The following is a 20,546-nucleotide window of genomic DNA, read 5'->3' on the forward strand; positions in this document are numbered from 1 at the left end:
TTAAAATTCAATGATGTTTAATTTTAACAATTAAATGATAAATATGTTTGATTAAGGGCTAATCCACATTTATATCTGGGATGAGATCTTTTGTTCTATGATGCACAGTTATGTAGTACAGGAGAATGTGTCTGTTTTAAAACATCATTTAGAGATGAGCAAGATGATTCATAAGCAGTGGTGTCTTGGAAAATGTTTGGTTTGATCCAGCTGCTGTTCATTGTATTTGTTTACACTTACTTCTTGTTACATTGTATCATAATCCTGGTTTCCCATCAATGAGCTTGGATCTTCCTCACTGTGTGCAGATCTCCTGGCAGTGCCAAAGCATCCGTATGCAGCCATGGAGAACTGGGGACTTAGTGTGTTTGTGGAGCAGAAGATCTTGTTGGATCCTGACGTTTCTTCCTTCTCCTATCAGATGGAGCTCACTATGGTGGTGGTGCACGAGATCTGCCATCAGGTAAAACACATTTACTCGAGTAACATGAGCATGTGAGCTGTTTCATATTGTTTACGGACCCAGTAAAACTTAATCTTGCTGTTTTGAAGATGACAGAACTTCAGATTTATTCATATAGAAGCAGGATAAATATTAGATGTGTTAATAATGCATCAAATCGGAGTAATTTAGTCCAATTATATCAGTGAATCACTTTTCTGAAATTTTGTGGTGTTTGTTTCATGACCATTGAAGTACTGTACCTCCATTTAATATGCACAACTTCAATCAGGCCTGAAAATTACCAATTTTATTTGAGATATCTTATCCATATCTGTTTCAGCAGTGACCCAGACTATGATTCAGAAGATCTCTCTTTTAAAACCTGGTGCATTTCATTTTTAACCATTATACACATTAAAAGGACTCTTATTTTGACTCAGCCTGTCCTGTCAATGCTGTTTAGTGTCCTCTGAGAAACATAAAGCAGCTGTAGAATCCTAATTATATAAAATGTATCGCCTATCAGATCTGTCTTCATCATCTAAAGAAGCCAGTGCAGAATTCAGTGAAAGGCAGAAAGAGAGAATCTCCAGGAGTCAGAGAGCAAAAGAGATTGTGAAGATGGTCAGTTGTTGAGTTAAAGAGCAGAACAGCAGCAGATGTAATTGGACATCTGGAGAATTTAATGCACAGCTCTTATAAAAAGAGCTTCACATATCATGTCTTTTGGGATTGTGAAAGTAAAGAAGTCTTTCCTTCATCCCTCTTTCTTTGTCACTCACTCTGTTTTTTCTCTCTATAGAGTGTTTCGCACAACTTTGTTGTGTTAAGGCGAGTGTGATTTCACCAAGTACAACATGTTCCTGGATCAACATCCTTGATGATCCTAGAACAACATTCCAATCAACCAATCAGAATTGAGATATAACTTTTCAGGAAATATCTGTTTTAGGCTTACAATCATGGTTAGGTGCTTGTGCTTCTACGCTCTTGTTAATCAGCTATCATTTCCATTTAATTTTAGGAATAAATTATGGGTAGAGTTAGGTTTAGGGGTAGGGATTGGGTTAAGTCTATATTTTTGGACATTAATGTTGATCCAGGACCATCAAAAGATGTTGATCTTACATGGCAAAATCACGGCGACCTTGTGTTAAATAACCTGTTTTATTGTATCTTTGCATTATTGCTGACTATTAGACACAGATCAAACAAGCAGCCTTTTTTTTTCTTTCTTTTGGCAATAAAAGGATGTTCTATAAGGGACTTTATGCCCACAAAAGCATAATCATCATGAATTGTAAAGGAAATGTTGGAATTATTCATTGGATGTGCTCATTTTCCACCAGCTTTTGTTTGCAGCTCTTATGTTGCTGAGAACCTTGGATTTTAGTGTCTTTTGTAATGGCGGATTATTTATGAGTGTGCTGGAGATGTTCTGGGCTCTCCAGTATTGTTCAGCTGAATTGCAGCTCTGCATTGTGTTCTAGGTCCGGTTGCTTTGATAAAAAGCTCAATGAGCAGGGCGAAACAGCATGTCTGTAGTTCTTTCCTTTTTTCTTTTCATTTCTTTTCACTTTTTGACTTATTTTTAGGGAGAAGGAAATAAAGGAAAATAATCCCCTCATCTCTCATTTCTGCACAGATAATGCAGCTCCATCTGAACTCACTCTGAACCTTATACAGTAAAACACTCTCACAGGGAGCATGAAATCATGATATTATTTGAGAAACAGCAATAGTGTGAATATTTGATATTTTTAGAGCAGGAATTAATGTGGGCATCCCAGTTCAGACTGTTTTCAGCATATAAACCCCTGTTTTATGATCAAAAATAATTGAAAAGAAGCAGTAGTTAAGACTGGAACTATAATATTGACTACTGATGCTGTTTACAGGCAGAAACGTGAAATATGTCCAATTGTCAGCCCTGTGTGTCCATTTTTTGAGTTTTCCTCCCCTCACATGCTCCAAGAACCAGTTTTATCTTCTTATGCTAAATTATGATAATTTGTTCCAGATGTGTCTAGTTAATTTCCCTCGTTTCCCTGTGTGTGTTCCTTGTGTTGAAGAAAATAAAGTTCATCAGTCTAGTCCATCAACCGTTCCTCAGTCAAGCTCACCGGCAGCGGCATTCTTAAATCCGCTGGCCACTCTAAAGTCAAGCCCGACAGCCATTCTTCAGTCAAGCCCTCTGGCCGTTCCATAGTCAAGCCTGCCAGCTGCTCAGCAGACAGGCCTGCGGACCACTCAGCAGACAGCCCCACTAGCCACTCAGCAGACAAGACTGCCAGTCATGCCTTTGTCAAGCCTGCTGGTTGCTCCAGTCTCAAGCCTGCCGACCATGCCTTTTACCCCTAACCAACTGAGGAATCTGATGAGGAAAAGGCTGTTGGCTCTAGCCTCTAGATCCACTCCAGTGTCGGCAACAGCCCGAGAGCTCGCTCCAGTGTTGGCTGTAGCCCCCGAGTCTAGCCCAGAGAGGGTCCCTGTCCCCGAGTTTAGCCCAGAGAGGGCTCCAGTCCTCAAGTTTAGCCCAGAGAGGGTCCCTGTCCCCGAGTTTAGCCCAGATTTTCCATCAATATAATTTTTTGGGGTTATAAGGCACCGGTCGTAGAGGTTGGGCTGAGTTCAAAGGCTCTGCCATGGCCTCCTGACTGTCTGCTTCGCATGGCCTCCTGAACTGTATGCTCCACATGGCCTCCTGAACTGTTGGTTACACCATGTTCTCCTTAACTGTCTATTCGGCCATTGCCTCCTGAACTATCTGCTCTGCCATGGCCTCCTGTACTATATGCTCAGCCATGGTTCCCCAAGCTGCCTGCTCCACCATGGCCTCCTGTACTGTTGGCTCCTTCATGGCCTCCTGAACTGTCTGCTCCGCCAAGGCCTACTGAAATGTTTGCACCGCCATGGCCTCCTCGTCTGCCTGCTCCGCCATGGCTTCCTAATCTTCCTGCTCTGCCATGGCACCACAAACTGCCTGATCCGGCATGGCTCCCCAAGCTGCCTGTTCCGTCATGGCTCCTTAATCTGCCTGATTCGCCATGGCACCACAAACTGCCTGATCCAGCATGGTACGGCATGCCAACCCACCGTGGACACGCTTTCCAGGAGTGGGGAGTAATGTCAGCCCTGTTATTCCATGTTTTGTGTTTTCCTTCCCTCACATGCTCCATGACCCAGTTATCCCTCATGTTAAATTATCATCATTTGTTCCAAGTATGTCTAGTTAATTATCATAAATTCACTGTGCACTTAAGTTCTAGTCGGTTCAGTCTGTCTCTGTCAGATCTTTATATGTCATCTTCATGTGATACGTGTGTGTTCCCTTGTGTTGAAAAAAATTAAGTGTATTATGTTTCTGGATTTCCTGCGTCTCCTCACTCCTCCATCTACTTGATTCTACACAGTAGGCACATCATCACCCCAACACTGTCCTGCATTGCAATAATGTCCCCACTAATTTCCCATTTATGTATGTGTACAGAACACTGTAACGTTGAAATCTAGTGTTTGTGCTTCAAAAATGATATTGGCAGTTAGTTTGTAATTATTATATTCAAACAATAATAAGTTTGTAGTACTATTATGTAATTTGAACTATTATACTATTATAGTCTTTTGACTACAATTTACTGTACTTTGTTTATTTCTATATGTTTTGTACTGTATTGTATACTATTTCATAAAAACAGTATGCAGTTTACAGTGTAGACTATTTTAGATTTGTATAACATGATTCATATGGAAACATCTGATTGTTAAAAATAAATAAATAAATAAAGTAAGAATGAAGGTCCACCCTAAACCTAACTGTCATGAGATGAATCAGCCACCAATCTGCCAAAACTTAAAATGTGTGTTAATGCTGACTTAAGATGTCAGATTAAACATTGAAATCAAGTAGTCAGGCCAAATTAGCGTGTATGCGTGTGAGAGTACAGTAAGTGTGCTTATTTACAGTATAAATGAGAAAAAGACAAAGAGAGGCAGAGAGTAAAAGACGAGATTTCCACTGCAGGCTCTTTCACCCTTTTGTATCGCAGTTCTCTGGAGCTTCTGCTCATCTTTATGTTTTTAATTAAGACACCATTTTTCTATTCATATTTTTCTGTTTCTTTGCTTATGTCTCATGCGAATCATTGTCATATAGATTTAAATAGCACACTGCTAATTGTTTTCCAGTATAGAGAGTGTCAGAGTGGGTGGGGCCTAGTCTTTCCTGACATATTGATTGATACATTCATTGTGAATGCATTAAATCAGTCCTCATCCAGCGCTTATTCTGTCATATATCAAAAGGTCTGTCTGTGCTCTATTAACTCGAGCTGGTGGCAAAGTGCCGGCATCTGATAAATCACATTTGGATCTCGTCACTTGTGCCGACTGCCTGCAGAGAATTGATTAGTGGACGACAGACTCTGTTTGCTATTGTATAAGTTTATCCTTTGGCTTTCTGGGTCTCAGGACCTACTCTCTCTCTCTCTCTCTATACTGGCTCATTTTAATGTCAAATACTGTAGCAGTGGATTGTGAGTAGATTTGCCCCCACCAGCGATTAGGTTTATATGTCACAGTCATTCAATCAGACTTATTTCTCAACTCATTTCAGCCTCTCAAATTAAATGATGCTGCCGCAGCCCTTCATATGTAGTTATTCAGCCAATAACATGAGCCTACTAGAGGTTGATGCAGCTAATGTTGAGTTTTCTTATTTTCCACAGATTGGAAAGGTGATATTCTGCCCTCTGGGTATGAATACAATGGGAGATTGAGGCTTCAGTTGTTATACATCACATACATCTCAAAATCATTGCTTTAAAAGCATAGTTAGACATTAAATTTGAGTTGCACATTAAATATGTGGAACTGAGTCTTGACTAAATGAGTCACATCTGTTGGCTGGTGTTTAATTATTTCCTTATTTATAAAAGACAACTTTGAAAGATTCAAATTTGAATAGGATAAACAGTCACATTTGTTTTATTAGCTCATACATAGTGCGCTCTGTTCCAAAACCTAGTGAGCTGCCTTGCTGACTAATGTCTACATAGGAAGCTACCTTCTAAAGAAAGATTTTCAGGGAAACTGAGAACGTACACTTGCAAAAAATAAAAAAATATTTAATAACAATAACAAACTTGAAATATAGACAGTTCTTTTTTGTAAGGGATTTTAGACCATGGTGCTTGTGTGGGAGATGCAGATTTGAGTCTATGAGCCGTATAACATCTGAGCTTGTACTGTACTGTGGTTTTCCGGTTGAGAAGTCAATTACCTTTGCCCTGCAGTAACAAACCAGACAGACCTTGTCTGAAACTGTATTAAATGTCAGTGAAGGACATTTACACTCACACATTCAGGCATTTATTGTAATACTATTACTGTACAAAATTGTGAGTTTGGTTGAAGGTGTCATGACAGTATGATTCTCAGCTGCTTTAGAGACTTATATTATGGAAGCATACGGGTAGCAATATTCAATTTGGGATGTAATATGCAAAATGACAATGCAATATGTAAAATGACAATGCATTTCTGTATTTACATTTTCCAATACATTTGTGCAACGTTTCGTGCAAAATGAAAATGAAAATTAAATTACATAATTCTCATTTGCCATTTCATACACCAGTTGTAATATGTAAAATGAATACTAATTTTAACGCTTTATAAGTTGCAAAATTAAAATGAAAATGTATTACAGAAATGATTAGATATGTCTAAGATGTTCAAGCAAAAACTGTGGCAAAATGATCATTTAAATGCTATTTTTCTTAAATACATTAACACTCACAGTCAAGACACTTACGATTGCATTTTCATTCAATGTCCCACAATGAATGTAGCAAAATTCAATGTGCACATTGAAAATGCATTCCGAGCCGATCATGTGTCCGCCCCCTCCCACCATGTCAATAACTGCTTGAACAAGGCGGGGCTTGCAGAAGGTCAAGAGACTCAAGACTCAGGAAGAGGATTCAAGTGAGAGAACATGGACAAGACAGTTGGTCCGTGTACGTTTTGATAATTTCGGTTTATGGCTTCAATATTTCATTCGCACTTGTGGGCGGCGCTGAAACGCTGCTTTCATCTGATTGGACGAATCGCTCCACCTTCAGCTCGGTCTTTTCATTCTTTCAGACAGAATAAGAGTCAGTGCGAGTAATGCGGCACTGTAATGTCTGAAACCACCTCTCACTGTAAAATTAGCATAATATTTGAAACAGATGTAGCTGGGCAAATAATTAGTGCTGCTGAGACCTGCAAATTATTTCTAGGTTGTAGTATTGTTTGAATATTGTCCCACTGATAAATACAGTGCAAATAGTTCTCTCTCTTTGGATAAAAGTGAAGTGGAAATAAAAATCAATAATAGACTGAACAGTTCCATGTCTGTAACATTTACCACTCTCATCTTTTAAGTCATAAGGCACTAGGTATGTGTGTGTGACATTAATAAATAATTGTAAAAATTAACATAGTTACATTTCTAAATAAAAATAGTAAAATTAGCTCTATGCTGCTCAGTGCTACTGTAGCCTACCCCAGAGCGCCCTCTCGCGGCTGTAGACGGTAATGTTTTCTCTTGGTTCTGAATAAATGCGACCTATTGTCAAGTGCGACTTATATATGTTTTTTTCCTCGTCATGACGTATTTTTGGACTGATGCAACTTATACTGAAAAATACGGGTAACATCATTATTATTATTTATTATGAGAGTAATTGACACAGACTAAAACTTTAATGTTTCACCAAATTCAGCTCAGATCTTCAGACTCGTCTGACTCGTGTTGCTGTATAACTGGCAAGACTTACCTTCCCAAAAAATATTTCATAAATTTAACTATATTTATTTCCACTTCACTGTTATACAAGGAGACAGAACTATTTGCACTGTATTTATCAGTGGGACAATATTCATACAATACTACAACCTAGAAATAATTTGTGTATTAAGTGTATTTTCAGACATTACAGTGCTTCACTCGCACTGACTGTTATTCTGCCTGAAAGAATGAAAAGACCGAGCTGAAGGTGGAGCGATTCGACCAATCAGATGAAAGCAGCGTTTCAGCGCCACCCACAAGTGCGAATGAAATATTGAAGCCATAAACCGAAATGATCAAAACGTACACGGGCCAACTGTCTTGTCCATGTTCTCTCATTTGAATCCTCTTCTTGAGATTTGAGTCTCTGACCTTCTGCAAGCCCCGCCTTGTTCACGCAGTGATTGACATGGTGGGAGGGGGCGGACACATGATCGGCTCAGAATGCATTTTCAATGTGCACATTGAATTTTGCTACATTCATTGCGGGACATTGAATGAAAATGCAATCGTAAGTGTCTTGACTGTGAGTGTTAATGCATTTAAGAAAAGTAGCATTTAAATGATCATTTTGCCACAGTTTTTGCTTGAACATGTTAGACATATCTAATCATTTCTGTAATACATTTTCATTTTAATTTTGCAACTTATAAAGCGTTAAAATTAGTATTCATTTTACATATTAAAACTGGTGTATGAAATGGCAAAATGAAAATTATTTAATTTAATTTGCATTTTCATTTTGCACCAAACGTTGCAAAAATGTATTGGAAAATGTAAATGTAAATACAGAAATGCATTGTCATTTTACATATTGCATTGTCATTTTGCATATTACATGCCAAATTGAATATTGCTACCCATATGCTTCCATATTATATAACTAAAAGTATTTTTATTTTTTATTTTTATAATGATTCCGTTGAAGACTTTTTTCAAGTGTCCTGCATATGCTGCAGTATAGAGGTACAGGATGAACTCTTCCCTGCATGACTTCCTCCAGTGAGTCTGTTAATGAAGCAGGCCTGCAGAATCCCTCTGTTTAGCTTTCTATCCATCTCTGTCTGTCTGTCTGTCTGTCATCTTTCAAGATTTCACTGCACTAATCCATTTCTCTGCAGCTTGTCTTTTTAAACACAATAAGTGATGTGATTTGACTCACTATTCTGGTTCACTGTCATTAGCGTTAGAACATCTGACAAATCAAAAGAAGGCAGAAAACGTCACTAAACCTATGGGAAGCCACTTGACGTGTGTCTAGTATAAGGTTCCTCTGAGAGCAGAATACCAGCTGTCTCTCTCTACACTATCAGTCCATGTGTCTGATGATCGGCCCGTCAGGTGCTTTGAGAGCTGTTGTTATGATGTCATGTTCAGATGAAAGAGACCCAAGGTTTGTGTGCTGCAACGAGATCCATCGTTCAGTAGCACATCTGCTTGACATCCTCAGAGTCTGGAAAATATTCAGCCCATTTAGAACTGCATTGTTGCATCGTTTTCAGTCAATAGCCCTGTTTTGCACACTGTCATCTGCACACAATGCCAAGGGCCATTTGGAGTCTTTCTACATTCCAGATGGGATGTTTCATAATCCTTATTTTTCTCTGTTCTGTTCATTTATGTGTCCTTGGCGCCGTGCCCAGGTATGCATGCTGTGAAACTGAAAAATGTGTTTTAATTGCGTAACTGTAGGTTATTGATTGTTTAGGCCACTATTAATCATAGTTCAGAAGCTCTGCCGGGTTCTCAGTGTTCTGTGAAATCTTTTGCGAACTTTTTTTGTTGTTGTTGTTGAACCAGAGTGCAAATGTTTATTAGAAGTGATTATGTGTACTTTTACTTTTAAAGAGCACAAGGTCGTTTTATGCAGTATTGGAGTTTTCTAATAAAATGTATTTGCCAATAGATGTAATATATGCTTTTGGAGATATTGGATGAATAGGAGCATGAATTTATTTCCTGAAGCTTTGTCGAAATTAAATTTGGTTTCAGTGTACCAAGTACCCCCTCCTCCCCCCCACCCCGCTTTTTGTGCAAAATAACAAAAGTTTGTTGTAATTTTTCGCCAGTGAACATGAAATCAATCTTTTGTAATGGTCACTGTTTTTTTCTGTTGATGATTGATTGTTCATTTCTTCACTTCTAGTGGTTTGGGGATCTAGTCACACCTGTTTGGTGGGAGGACGTTTGGCTGAAGGAGGGATTTGCGCATTACTTCGAGTTCATTGGGGCTGATTTCCTCTTCCCAAAGTGGAACATGGTGAGTTTTGGTTGTTGTTATTATCTTGTATAGATTAGAAGCAGTCACTGTAATAGTCTTTTTTATTTTCTTAAATGTATCAACTATAACTTGGATGGAATGAGAAAATAAAAAGATTCAGCGCCCTGTGTCACAAAAGATTTATATCTTAATGTACATAGAGTCATATGCTATATAGTGAGAGGTATATGGTTTTCAAGCTATTCAGATGTGAATCTCTTAAAATAAGAGCAATTCTTTAATGCTTTTCACACACGAGATCTTAAGCTTTTTTTTTTGCCAAGATTAATCTAAGCAGAAAAAAACAACCCTTTCACAGTTCATTTTTACTTACTTTGTTAAGTTTTGGCTGCTAAATGTCGACAACACCCTGACATTGATTTAAATCAATGGTTATGGTTTCTGTGTTTAAAATAATCAAATATAAATGGCTTTTTAGTTTATATGTAGAGTGTTCTCAAAGTTTTGAACCCAGCATTAGCTGAAATGACAATGTTTTACAATGTCATGTAATGGAAAGTGTGCGTTTGATCTTACTGTCAGTAGTAAATTAGTGTGCCAAATGGAGGCATGCATGGACTGGTTCATTATGAGCTTGTAAAGAACAAATTGTTCCAACTGTTTTAATGGTTATTATGAGCACAATCATGAGTTTGACTTCATGAGCATAAATAATTATATTCTGAGCTTTGTTATCACATGCCTCTATTTCAGTCCTGCTTCATTGTCAGAGCAACCGATGCTTATGCCTTCATCTTTTGTTGTGTTGTAATGAAACTTTAGTATAGTAATCTTCAGATCAATTATCAAAGGAGATCTGTGATATAATAGTGCCACGGATAGACTGATGAGTATTTGATCATAATGAATTCTGACATGTTTGAATACTTTTACCTGTGCTAGTCACAAAATGTGCAAAACTTATTTAGTGGGAAAAGACAAACTACATTAGTATTACCACACCTCTGTGATAGTCTGAACTACAGTAATTTACTGCAGAGCCTCACAGAGCTGGAATTTGTGCTAAAGCGGTCATTGAAAAAATACTTGAATTCATGGCCAGAGTACAATATATAAATAAAGAGCAATGAAAAAAGTCACATGGTCTAATGAATCATCCACATTCATTTTCTACATCCAGATGGGTTCATGTTTGGTGAAAGACAAGGCATAGCTTCAATCCACAATGCCCAGCCATCTCACAGGAGTCAATAGGTTCAGTGATTTTCTGAATAGCTGTTTAACGGCCAAGAATTATGAGGTAATTTTATCAGACCAGGTGCGTCCAAACCAACATCTCATAATATTCCTGTATTATAGGATGGCAAACAAATCCAGGAGTGTTTGTGAGCACCAGACTTCTAAGTATAATGGTAGTAAACACAACTAGTTTACATCTATGTTTTTAGTTTGTACTGGAAGTATACTAAAAGTGAACTTAGTATTCCGATAGTTTACTAATGAAATACTTGTAGCATTTTAATAGTACACTTAGAAGTATAGTCTCAGTGAACTACTTGTTTAGTAGTTTTATACTGCAAGTGTACTCACAAGTTTTCTTTAAGTGAACTTTACATCATACTTTAAGAGTCCTACCATGTCCCAATTTAGGTATTAATTTGTATGTATTTTGTTATATGAATATCTGAAAATACAAAACATCAAAAGAAAGAGCATGATATCTGCTTGTAAACAAAAACGTCCCTAGGTTACGTATGTAACCCTAGTTCCTTGAAGGAACGAGACGCTGCGTCGAAACGCTTTTGGGGAACGTCCCTGACGAGACCGACTCTGAATATCGTGTGCAATCAGTCCATCGGAAAGGCGTGACGTCACGGGCGGGGTGACGTAGCGACCAGGAAGCTATAAAAGCACGTGCCGTGCAGCTGGCTTCAGCTTCGAGTAGGGAAGCAAGCGCCGGCAGGGGTGCCGGGAGTATGGCTCTGCGACGCAGCGTCTCGTTCCTTCAAGGAACTAGGGTTACATACGTAACCTAGGGACGTTCCTTTTCAGGAACTCGAGCTGCGTCGAAACGCTTTTGGGGAACGATGTGCCAACGCTGCCAGACTTCCAAATCCCTGCCTAGTGTGTAGTCAAAAGAGCACAGCTAAGACGAGAGGACAGAGGAGCCCGGCGTGGCTCGCATGTCAAGATCGTAAAATCGGACAAATGTGGAGGGCGTGGACCACCCCGCAGCGTTGCAGATGTCCAAGAGGGACACACCTGCTGAGAAGGCCTTGGAGGCCGCCATACTCCGAGTAGAGTGAGCCTTGGCCCCCAAAGGGGGGGGGAAGACCAGAGGACTCATAGGAGAGGTTGATAGCCTCGACTATCCAACGACTAAGGGTCTGCTTGGTGGCAGGAGAACCCTTGTTAGAAGGACCGTAGCAAACAAGCAATTGGTCTGATTTTCTCCACAGGGCAGCTCTGTGGACGTATGCGTCCAGTGCTCGCACTGGACACATACAGTTTAGCTTCTCTTGGTCGTGCTCCCGAAAGGGAGGAGGACAGAAGGCCTGCAGTACGATAGGCTGTGGTGTAACAGAGGGAACCTTCGGAACGTAACCCGCTCGAGGGTATAAAAATGCTTTGGCCATACCAGGGGCAAAGTCTAAGTAGGTAGGGGCCACCGAAAGGGCCTGAAGATCTCCAACTCTCTTTAGTGAGGTGATTGCCAGTAATAGGGCAGTTTTAAGTGTCAGATGTCTATCTGAGATATCTTGTATTGGCTCGAATGGAGCTTTACAAAGAGCCTCTAGAACCACAACCAAATCCCAGGGGGGAACACGGGATCGTACTGGAGGTCTCAGCCTCAGCGCACCGCGGAGGAAACGTGTAACTAGGGGGTGTCTGCCCACTGACTGACCATTGAAAGGGACGTGGAAAGCAGCTATGGCCGCCACGTAAACCTTTAAGGTGGAGTGGGATAACCCCGCAGAGAGCCTGGCTTGTAAAAACTCCAGAACTGTACCAACTGGGCAGTCTGCTGGGTCAAGCTGGCGGTCTCTGCACCATGAAGTGAAGAGCTTCCACTTCAGGGCGTACAGTTTCCTCGTAGAGGGAGCTCTGGATTGGAGTAGGGTCTCAACAACCTCGGTTGAGAGACCGGCTGCTAGCAGTTGTGCCCCCTCAGGGGCCACACCCACAGCCTCCACAACTCCGGGCGAGGGTGAATTATCGTGCCCTGCGCCTGTGAGAGTAGGTCTGTCCTGATCGGTATCTCCCACGGAGAGCCGTCGAGGAGCGAGACTAGATCTGAGAACCATACTCGGCCCGGCCAGAACGGGGCTACTAGTAGTAGACGGGCCCCGTCCCGGCGTACTCTCGCCAGAACTCCCGGGAGCAGAGCGATAGGGGGAAAAGCGTACAGACGAAGCCTCGGCCAGGTCTGTACCAAAGCGTCCAGTCCCAGAGGAGCTGGATGAACTAGAGAGAACCAGAGGGGACATTGCGATGTCTCCTGAGTCGCAAAGAGGTCCACCTGAGCTGTACCAAATACTCTCCATATCTGCTTCACCACCTCGGGGTGAAGCATCCATTCCCCGGGCCTCGGCCCCTGTCTCGACAGTATGTCTGCTCCCACATTCAATCTCCCAGGAATATACGCTGCTCTGATCGAGAGGAGCTTGCCCTGGGACCACAGAAGGATCTGGTGTGCCAGCTTGTACAAGGGGCGCGAACACAGACCCCCCTGGTGATTGATATAAGAGACCACTGATGTGTTGTCGGTGCGCACCAACACATGGTGACCTCTCAGGTCCGGGAGGAAATATTTCAATGCTCGATAGACCGCTAGTATCTCTAGGCAATTGATGTGCCATGTCAGATGGCGACCACTCCACAGACCGCGGGCAGGGTGGCCACTCATGACCGCACCCCAACCGGTGAGGGACGCATCTGTCGCTAGCGTTACACGGCGACAAGGAACTCCCAGCACCGGGCCCTGATTCAAGAACCAAGGTTTCCTCCACATGTCTAAGGCACGAAGGCACCGCCGCGTGACCTTGATAACTCGACGTGGATTTCCCCTCGGGGAAAAACCCTTGGACTTGAGCCACCACTGTAGGGGTCTCATGTACAGCAGGCCAAAAGGTATCACGTTGGACGCAGCTGCCATCAGCCCTAACAATCTCTGGAATTGTTTGACAGTGAGTGACTGGCCTTCTTTGACTCTCTCGACTGATGTGAGGATCGACTCGATCCGAGCAGGAGACAAACGTGCCTGCATCGTGGTCGAATTCCACACTACGCCTAGATAGGTGGTTCTCTGAACTGGAGAAAGTACACTCTTCTTGGCGTTTAGTCTCAAACCCAGCTCCCCCATGTGTGCGAGAACGACATCTCGATGTCGAGCCGCCATCTGCTCTGATTGAGCTAGGATCAACCAATCGTCGATATAATTTAAAATGCGGATGCCCTGCATACGGAGGGATACCAGAGCCGCATCCATACATTTCGTGAACGTGCGGGGTGAGAGTGCGAGGCCAAAGGGAAGTACTCGATATTGATAAGCTTTGCCCCCGAAAGCGAACCTCAGAAACTTCCTGTGTTGTGGAAGGATGGATATGTGGAAGTATGCATCTTTGAGATCTATTGTGACAAACCAGTCCTCGGACCTGATTTGAGCTACAACCTGGTTGACAGTGAGCATCTTGAACTTCAGTGACATAACTGAGCGGTTCAGGAGACGCAAGTCCAGGATCGGACGCAACCCCCCATCCTTCTTTGGAACTATGAAATACCGGCTGTAAAATCCGGATTCCCTGTCTAGAGGAGGGACCACCTCGATGGCCTCCTTCCTTAATAGGGTATTCACTTCTTGTTCCATAACCAGAGCCTGCTGGGGGCCGACCACAGTCGGCGTAACCCCGTTGAACTTCGGTGGTGGATGACCGAACTGAATGCAATAGCCTCTTTCTATTGTACGCAGGACCCATTGAGATACATTTGGCAGTAGCTTCCACGCTGCTAAATAATCTACTAAGGGAATCAGTCTCTCGAGACTGACCTCTGGTGTAAGAGGCCCCCGCAGGGGCGGCGAGCATCCCAGCTCCGCTACGCTCACGGGCGGAAGTAACTGGGAGTGGTGCTCGCTGGAGGCCGCTGCGCCCTGAAACTCTGGCAGGGTTGGCAGACCGACCTCCTGAGGGTACTGAGGTGAGACGGGCACCGTGTAATGAGGTGAACCGCGCTCTACCCCAGCAGGGGCTACCCTCTGGATCCTGGCGTCAGGATCGTTTCGTCGAGGACTTCCGGGCTTCGATGACAGATCTTAAATCGGCTTTCGCCCTAGAAGCCCCCGACTCAGAGCGTCGTTGCCCTCGGTCCCGACGTGGGGGAGCACGAGTGGCGACGCTCTGTTTCTGCGCTACCCGGTGTGAGGAGCCGGTATGTGGCGTGGTCATCTCCCGCCCAGATGTACCACGAGAGCGACGAGGGAGGAAACTCTGGAACGCCGCCGCCTGCTTGTGCGCCTCCTGGAACCTGTCGACGACAGTATTGACTGTGTCGCCGAACAGGCCCGAGGCTTGAAGCGGGGCGTCCAGGAGGCAGACCCTGTCCCGTTCTTTAATTTCTGACAGGGTCAGCCACAAATGCCTCTCTGCGGCCACTAAAGCTGCCATAGACCGCCCAATTGTGCGAGCGGTCTCCTTAGTGGCGCGGAGGGAGAGATCAGCGGTCTTCCTGAGTTCTTCAATCTCCTCAGACTTAATCCCCTCCCCCTCATCGATATCTCTCAGCAGGTCAGCCTGATAAGCTTGCAGGACTGCCATAGTATGAAGGCACGCCCCAGCCTGACCTGCTGCCACATAACCTTTGCCCACTAGCGATGATGTAACTCGAAGCGGCTTAGTGGGCAATGTCGGAGCCTTTAGAGACGAGGCCGAACCGGGTGACAGATAGCTCGCGAGCGTCTGTTCAGCCCGTGGCATCGCTCTATAACCACGCTCTCCCAGCCCCATCACGTTGCCATAGTATAGTGAATCGGGGCCAAAGAGGCGGGTCGAATACGGGTGTTTCCACGATCTCGATAACTCGTCATGGAGATCGGGAAAATATGGAAGGCTCCGACGTGGAGGTGGTTGCTTCGGCCGCAGAAAGCGTTCGTCTAATTTGCTTCTCTGCGGCTCAGTCTGTTTTTCAGCAGGCCAGTCAATTTTTAATTTATCTACTGCCCGCGTGACCACCTCCAACAGCTCCTCATACTGGGGCGACAGGGGTGGCGAATCCCCAGCAACAGTCTCCACATCGACCTCCTCGGAGGACGAGAGGTGAAGAGCTGATCCCTCACCCTGGGGGGAAGAAACCGACGAGCGTGCTTCCGAACCCAGGGTTTGGGCGCCGGATCTGGCAGATGAGGAAGGAGATAAGGACTGGCCCGTCTCCATTCCTTCTGACAGATCCACCTGCGAACCCCACGAGTGCAGCAGCCGCTCTGCCTCGGCAGAAGCGGGGCCAGCACCGCGAGGAACGCTGGTGAAGGCTCCCTCCTCGAAGAGAGCCCTCCGGGATCGAAGCGTCCGCATTGGCAAACGTTCACAATGCGGGCAGTCGGCCCCCTCGAGAGCCGACTCAGCGTGCTTCGATCCCAGGCAAGCCACGCACAGCCTGTGTGTATCCCCACTCGTAATGTAGCGAGTGCAGGGAGGAACACACAGTCTGTAACGCGGCTTGGAATCGCCCTTCAAATGTTTGGTCTTTTGCTTTTGTTTAGGCATATTGTAGCTGTTTTAGCGATCTTTTTAAGCTAAGGGACAGACAACAATAAATAGGACCAACAGACAGACTTTTGCACATGCACACACAGAGCGCTTGCTGACAGATTCGAAGCTGAAGCCAGCTGCACGGCACGTGCTTTTATAGCTTCCTGGTCGCTACGTCACCCCGCCCGTGACGTCACGCCTTTCCGATGGACTGATTGCACACGATATTCAGAGTCGGTCTCGTCAGGGACGTTCCCCAAAAGCGTTTCGACGCAGCTCGAGTTCCTGAAAAGGAACATTTTATTCTAGCTTCATGTATTCTTTTTTTTTATAAACACTTGAATGTGGGTAAGTTTCTTTAAAAAAAAAAAGAAAGAAAGAAAGAAAGACTATGAATTGGATTCAGAATGATAATCAAAACGTAGATGGAGTCAATCAACATCTTGAAGCTTGACATTTTATTCCATAACATTACAGTGTTTTTTATGCTGTTCTATGATGATGGTGTTAGGCTACATGTGGAAGCATCTGTTGTTTCGGGTTCTTTTTCACTTTTGTTTTGGAAATTCTGTACAGTAGATGTGTAATAGCGCCTCCTACCGGATAACAATGAAAACATGGATTCCTGGAGCACAAGTATAGCTCAAATATATTTAGACTTTACTTTTTAAGTATTAGTCAAGTATACTTAAATGTCATTTTAAGTACATTTCTGAAAAGTACATAAAAGGAGACTTAAAGGATACTTTCGTATTTTTTTGTTTTTGTTTTTGTTTAAAAGAAGTATACCAATAGTACACTTGAATAAACTTTTTCGCAAGGGTAGAGCTGCTTTTATTTGAGTGTAATGATGTTAGCAATTAGCATAATGCTATTCCGGCCAAACTTTAGTGGCCTGTAATGCAGTTACTGTGACACACTTGGAGCTTCAATCGTAAAATAAAATAATTACACAGGTCATCCGCACAACAAAACGTAACCCAATTTACCAATGTTTATGACACTGAGGGCTTCCAATGTTTATTACACTTTGCTATCTATTAGCAGTCGTGCTGATTCAAGCTGTTTGGATCTTCTGCTCATGATTAGTCACTTTTTTTATTGTGGGTTGCTGGTCATGACTGGCTGGGCATGATGTGTCTTACAATGGACATAGTGTACACTTATGCCAATGTATGTTAAGTTTAAGTGCTAAAAGCATTTTAAAGCACTAAATTAGCTTTTTTTAAATAAATAAAAAAAATATCTCCCTTGTTATATACAGTAGCACCCATGTGTGTACTTTCGGTTTATACCTTCACATTTGCATAATGTCCTTCCCATCTGTCTGTCCGGGTATTCTATGCCTCTCTGATCCAAGCCACCTTGGTTATGGGGCATCAGCCAAGCAGAGAGACCATTTAGGGAACATCATTTCAGGGAGCAATTGGGTTTTGATGGAAGCACTTCAGTACACTGATAGGATGACTGTAAGCATTTCTCTACCAAAATATGGATAAAATTGCATGGTTCAGTCTAAACCAAAACTGAAAACTCACAGAGAAATGTTGGGAATGTATGTGACACGGACCTGTAATAGGTCATTAAAATATAGGTCCCTTAATCTGCTCATATCTACTGGACTGTTGGTTTTCCTACACTTTCTCACATCCATCAGGCTAGAGATGCTTTCGGGGAGGTTTGGTTACCCATAAGGCACTGCCAGGCATCACTGATGTCTCTGACCTTAAAGTGGTTGATCGGTGTGAAACTTCAGGTGCATTTACAGCAGGTGATGAGGTTGAGACGTTAATAAGCAGGATCTAAATGACGTATCATTGGCCGTAAACACCTTGTTGAGAGCACATATGGGCCAGATGGAAGCTCTTCTCATTGCACTCATTTTATAGTGCACATTACGTGACTTGCATCAAATCAGCTCTGTGTCAACAGCTGTTCTCTTTCTTTCTAGTTCTGTCTGTTTCTCTATATTCACATTCACCATAATGTTGTACATTTATTTGAAGTCCTCATTTGCTATTGATTTCATATATGTATTCACATCAACCTTTGAGGCTCATATTAGTCTGGATAATAAAGTAACTGCCCATCAGATGCTAATAAGTCAGCTGTCACACAGTGTTATCTTCTAGAAGACAACTTGAGTGATGATATAAATAGCTTGAGAAATTAGGACACTGATTTCAAGGAGTCTGTACTTTCTCCAAGATCTTCTCTCTGAAGTTAAATATGAGGGATAAACTATTGCTGCAGTACATTAGGCAAAACATGTTTCAGGTTTTTTTTAATGTTTCACAAATATATAAAGGCAACTGTACCTCAGATGTAAATGTATTGAAGGAAATTTTACACTTCAGCCGTCCAGTAAACTCTTTGATCTACAAATATCATAAAAAGTCACAGATCAATCTTAGTTTGGAATTTAGATACCTGCAAGTATTCTATCTATTGATTTGAATGACTTTTCACTTTTATGTGAGTTTTTTTTTTCTAATGTCATCTCCATTTAGCAGAACGTCAGAAAATAAGATGGGAATGTTGTTAAAGCGATCAAGATCAGAAATTAAAATTTCCATTATGGGGAAATATTTGTCCCCAGAAATGCATTTCCAGAGACATTTGAAAGTGAAATTTTCCTTATTAAATATATATGTGTGTTTTTTTGTTAAATTTGGTGTCATTTCCCCCCCAAGCCCACATTAATTTCCAACCCTGGAAATAACCAGGATTGAGTTGGTTAGTAGAAAATGTCTTCTTATACTGACATAAAACTATGGTTCTGATGAACATTTGTTTCTTGATTCATTTCCGTATGTTATTTGTTTGAGCTCATATCCCTTGATTAAAATATCCTGCTCTGTTGGATTAATGTCAACGGGATTCTTAATCAAGCTGCCAAAAGCTTTAATGGGCAAGAATTATTCATTATGATGGAGAATAAAGGTGTAATAAAACATTCAAAGTATCCAACCCAGACGTGTTTATAGCAGCTGAGAGTTTGCTGGCTTTCTCTTAGTCACACACATTTATTAAATACATGGATGAGAAAAAAAAAAGAAAAAGGAAAAAAAAGTTAATTTAGTGTAATTTTGAATTTGGTCAGTCAGTGCAGAGATTTTGCCAGAGAGCCCATTATGAAGATGTTCTGGATATGAACCTGCAGTGTAATGCTTTCATATATAATTCATCCATTTATATCATATACGGTAACTGGCAAACCACCACTTTCAAAGAGCAACAGGAAAACAGTATTACTGGAGAAGCACAATTTGCTGAAATGTATAAGAGTTTGTGGTGTTGCATAGATCATGTGTTTATAATATTTTGAGTCTTGTTGGCTCTTGTATGTTGGTACTGAATGTTCATCGCATTAGTGGATTGTGGGAAGCTGCTGCAGAAAGGTTTCAGATGTGAGAAATATGAGCTGAATTTTCCCATAACCACTTTCTAATTTCATTTATAGAGCAGCTCAAAGTGATTTTTACTTCTGAAAATAAAACCGAGGCTTTTGTGTGACACTTTTATGTGTTTGACATTGTAAAACAGAATAAAGTCTCTCTCTGTCTTTCATCCACAGGAGAAGCAGAGGTTTCTGACTGATGTTCTTCATGAGGTGATGTTACTGGACGGTTTGGCCAGTTCTCATCCGATCTCTCAGGAAGTGTTTGAAGCCACAGACATCGACAGAGTGTTCGACTGGATTGCGTATAAGAAGGTAAAAGAAGCTTCTACTGGAGATGCGTATAAACCTTTGCTCTTGAGCTGAGCTGATTGAACTGGTTTATACTCAAAATTGAACATAAATAAATTTCAATTAAATTCCACATTTCACTTCTATTTAATACAAGCTGCCAGCAGAAGAGAAACAATGACTTTGTGAAAGAGCAGTATTGTCGGTGTAAATCATTTATTCATGTCAGGACTTCACTTCACTGCTAAACTTTATCTTTTATTAAGTCCAGTAAACAACTCAGTTTCTCCCAGCTAAAGACTTCTCAGTTTATCTTTGAATTGTAAATGGAGTTGTGTTGTTATAAGCCTCTTCACATACACAAGAAAAACAGTTTAATTAAAAGCTTTGTTGAGGACTGAAACTGTAACACTGAAAGATTGTAAGGTTTTGTGTCCTCCGAGGACTTTAGTGGCACAATAAACATTTCATCTCAGACTAGACGACATCTAATTACCTCTTTCTCACTGGAACACACTTTAAATAACTCCTGCGCCCAAATATATCCTCTCATCCTGAACATCTCAAAGCCATTAAAGGCACAAAGAGAAGTTAATAAAAAATGTTGTCCT

General features: G+C 42.0%; 1 protein-coding gene across 2 annotated transcripts in view; it reads left to right on the top strand.

Annotated features, from left to right (window-relative positions):
* LOC132099046 (thyrotropin-releasing hormone-degrading ectoenzyme-like) overlaps window positions 1-20,546 on the top strand; it is a 127,529-nt gene that overhangs the window by 52,056 nt on the left and 54,927 nt on the right. For both annotated transcript variants that reach the window (XM_059505437.1, XM_059505438.1), the window contains 3 exons: window positions 309-463; window positions 9,427-9,540; window positions 19,822-19,959. In XM_059505437.1, the coding sequence (XP_059361420.1) occupies window positions 309-463; window positions 9,427-9,540; window positions 19,822-19,959 (407 nt within the window). The remainder of the gene's footprint in view (window positions 1-308; window positions 464-9,426; window positions 9,541-19,821; window positions 19,960-20,546) is intronic.

This window comes from Carassius carassius, chromosome 22 (genome assembly GCF_963082965.1).
Source record: "Carassius carassius chromosome 22, fCarCar2.1, whole genome shotgun sequence".
NCBI lineage: Eukaryota > Metazoa > Chordata > Actinopteri > Cypriniformes > Cyprinidae > Carassius > Carassius carassius.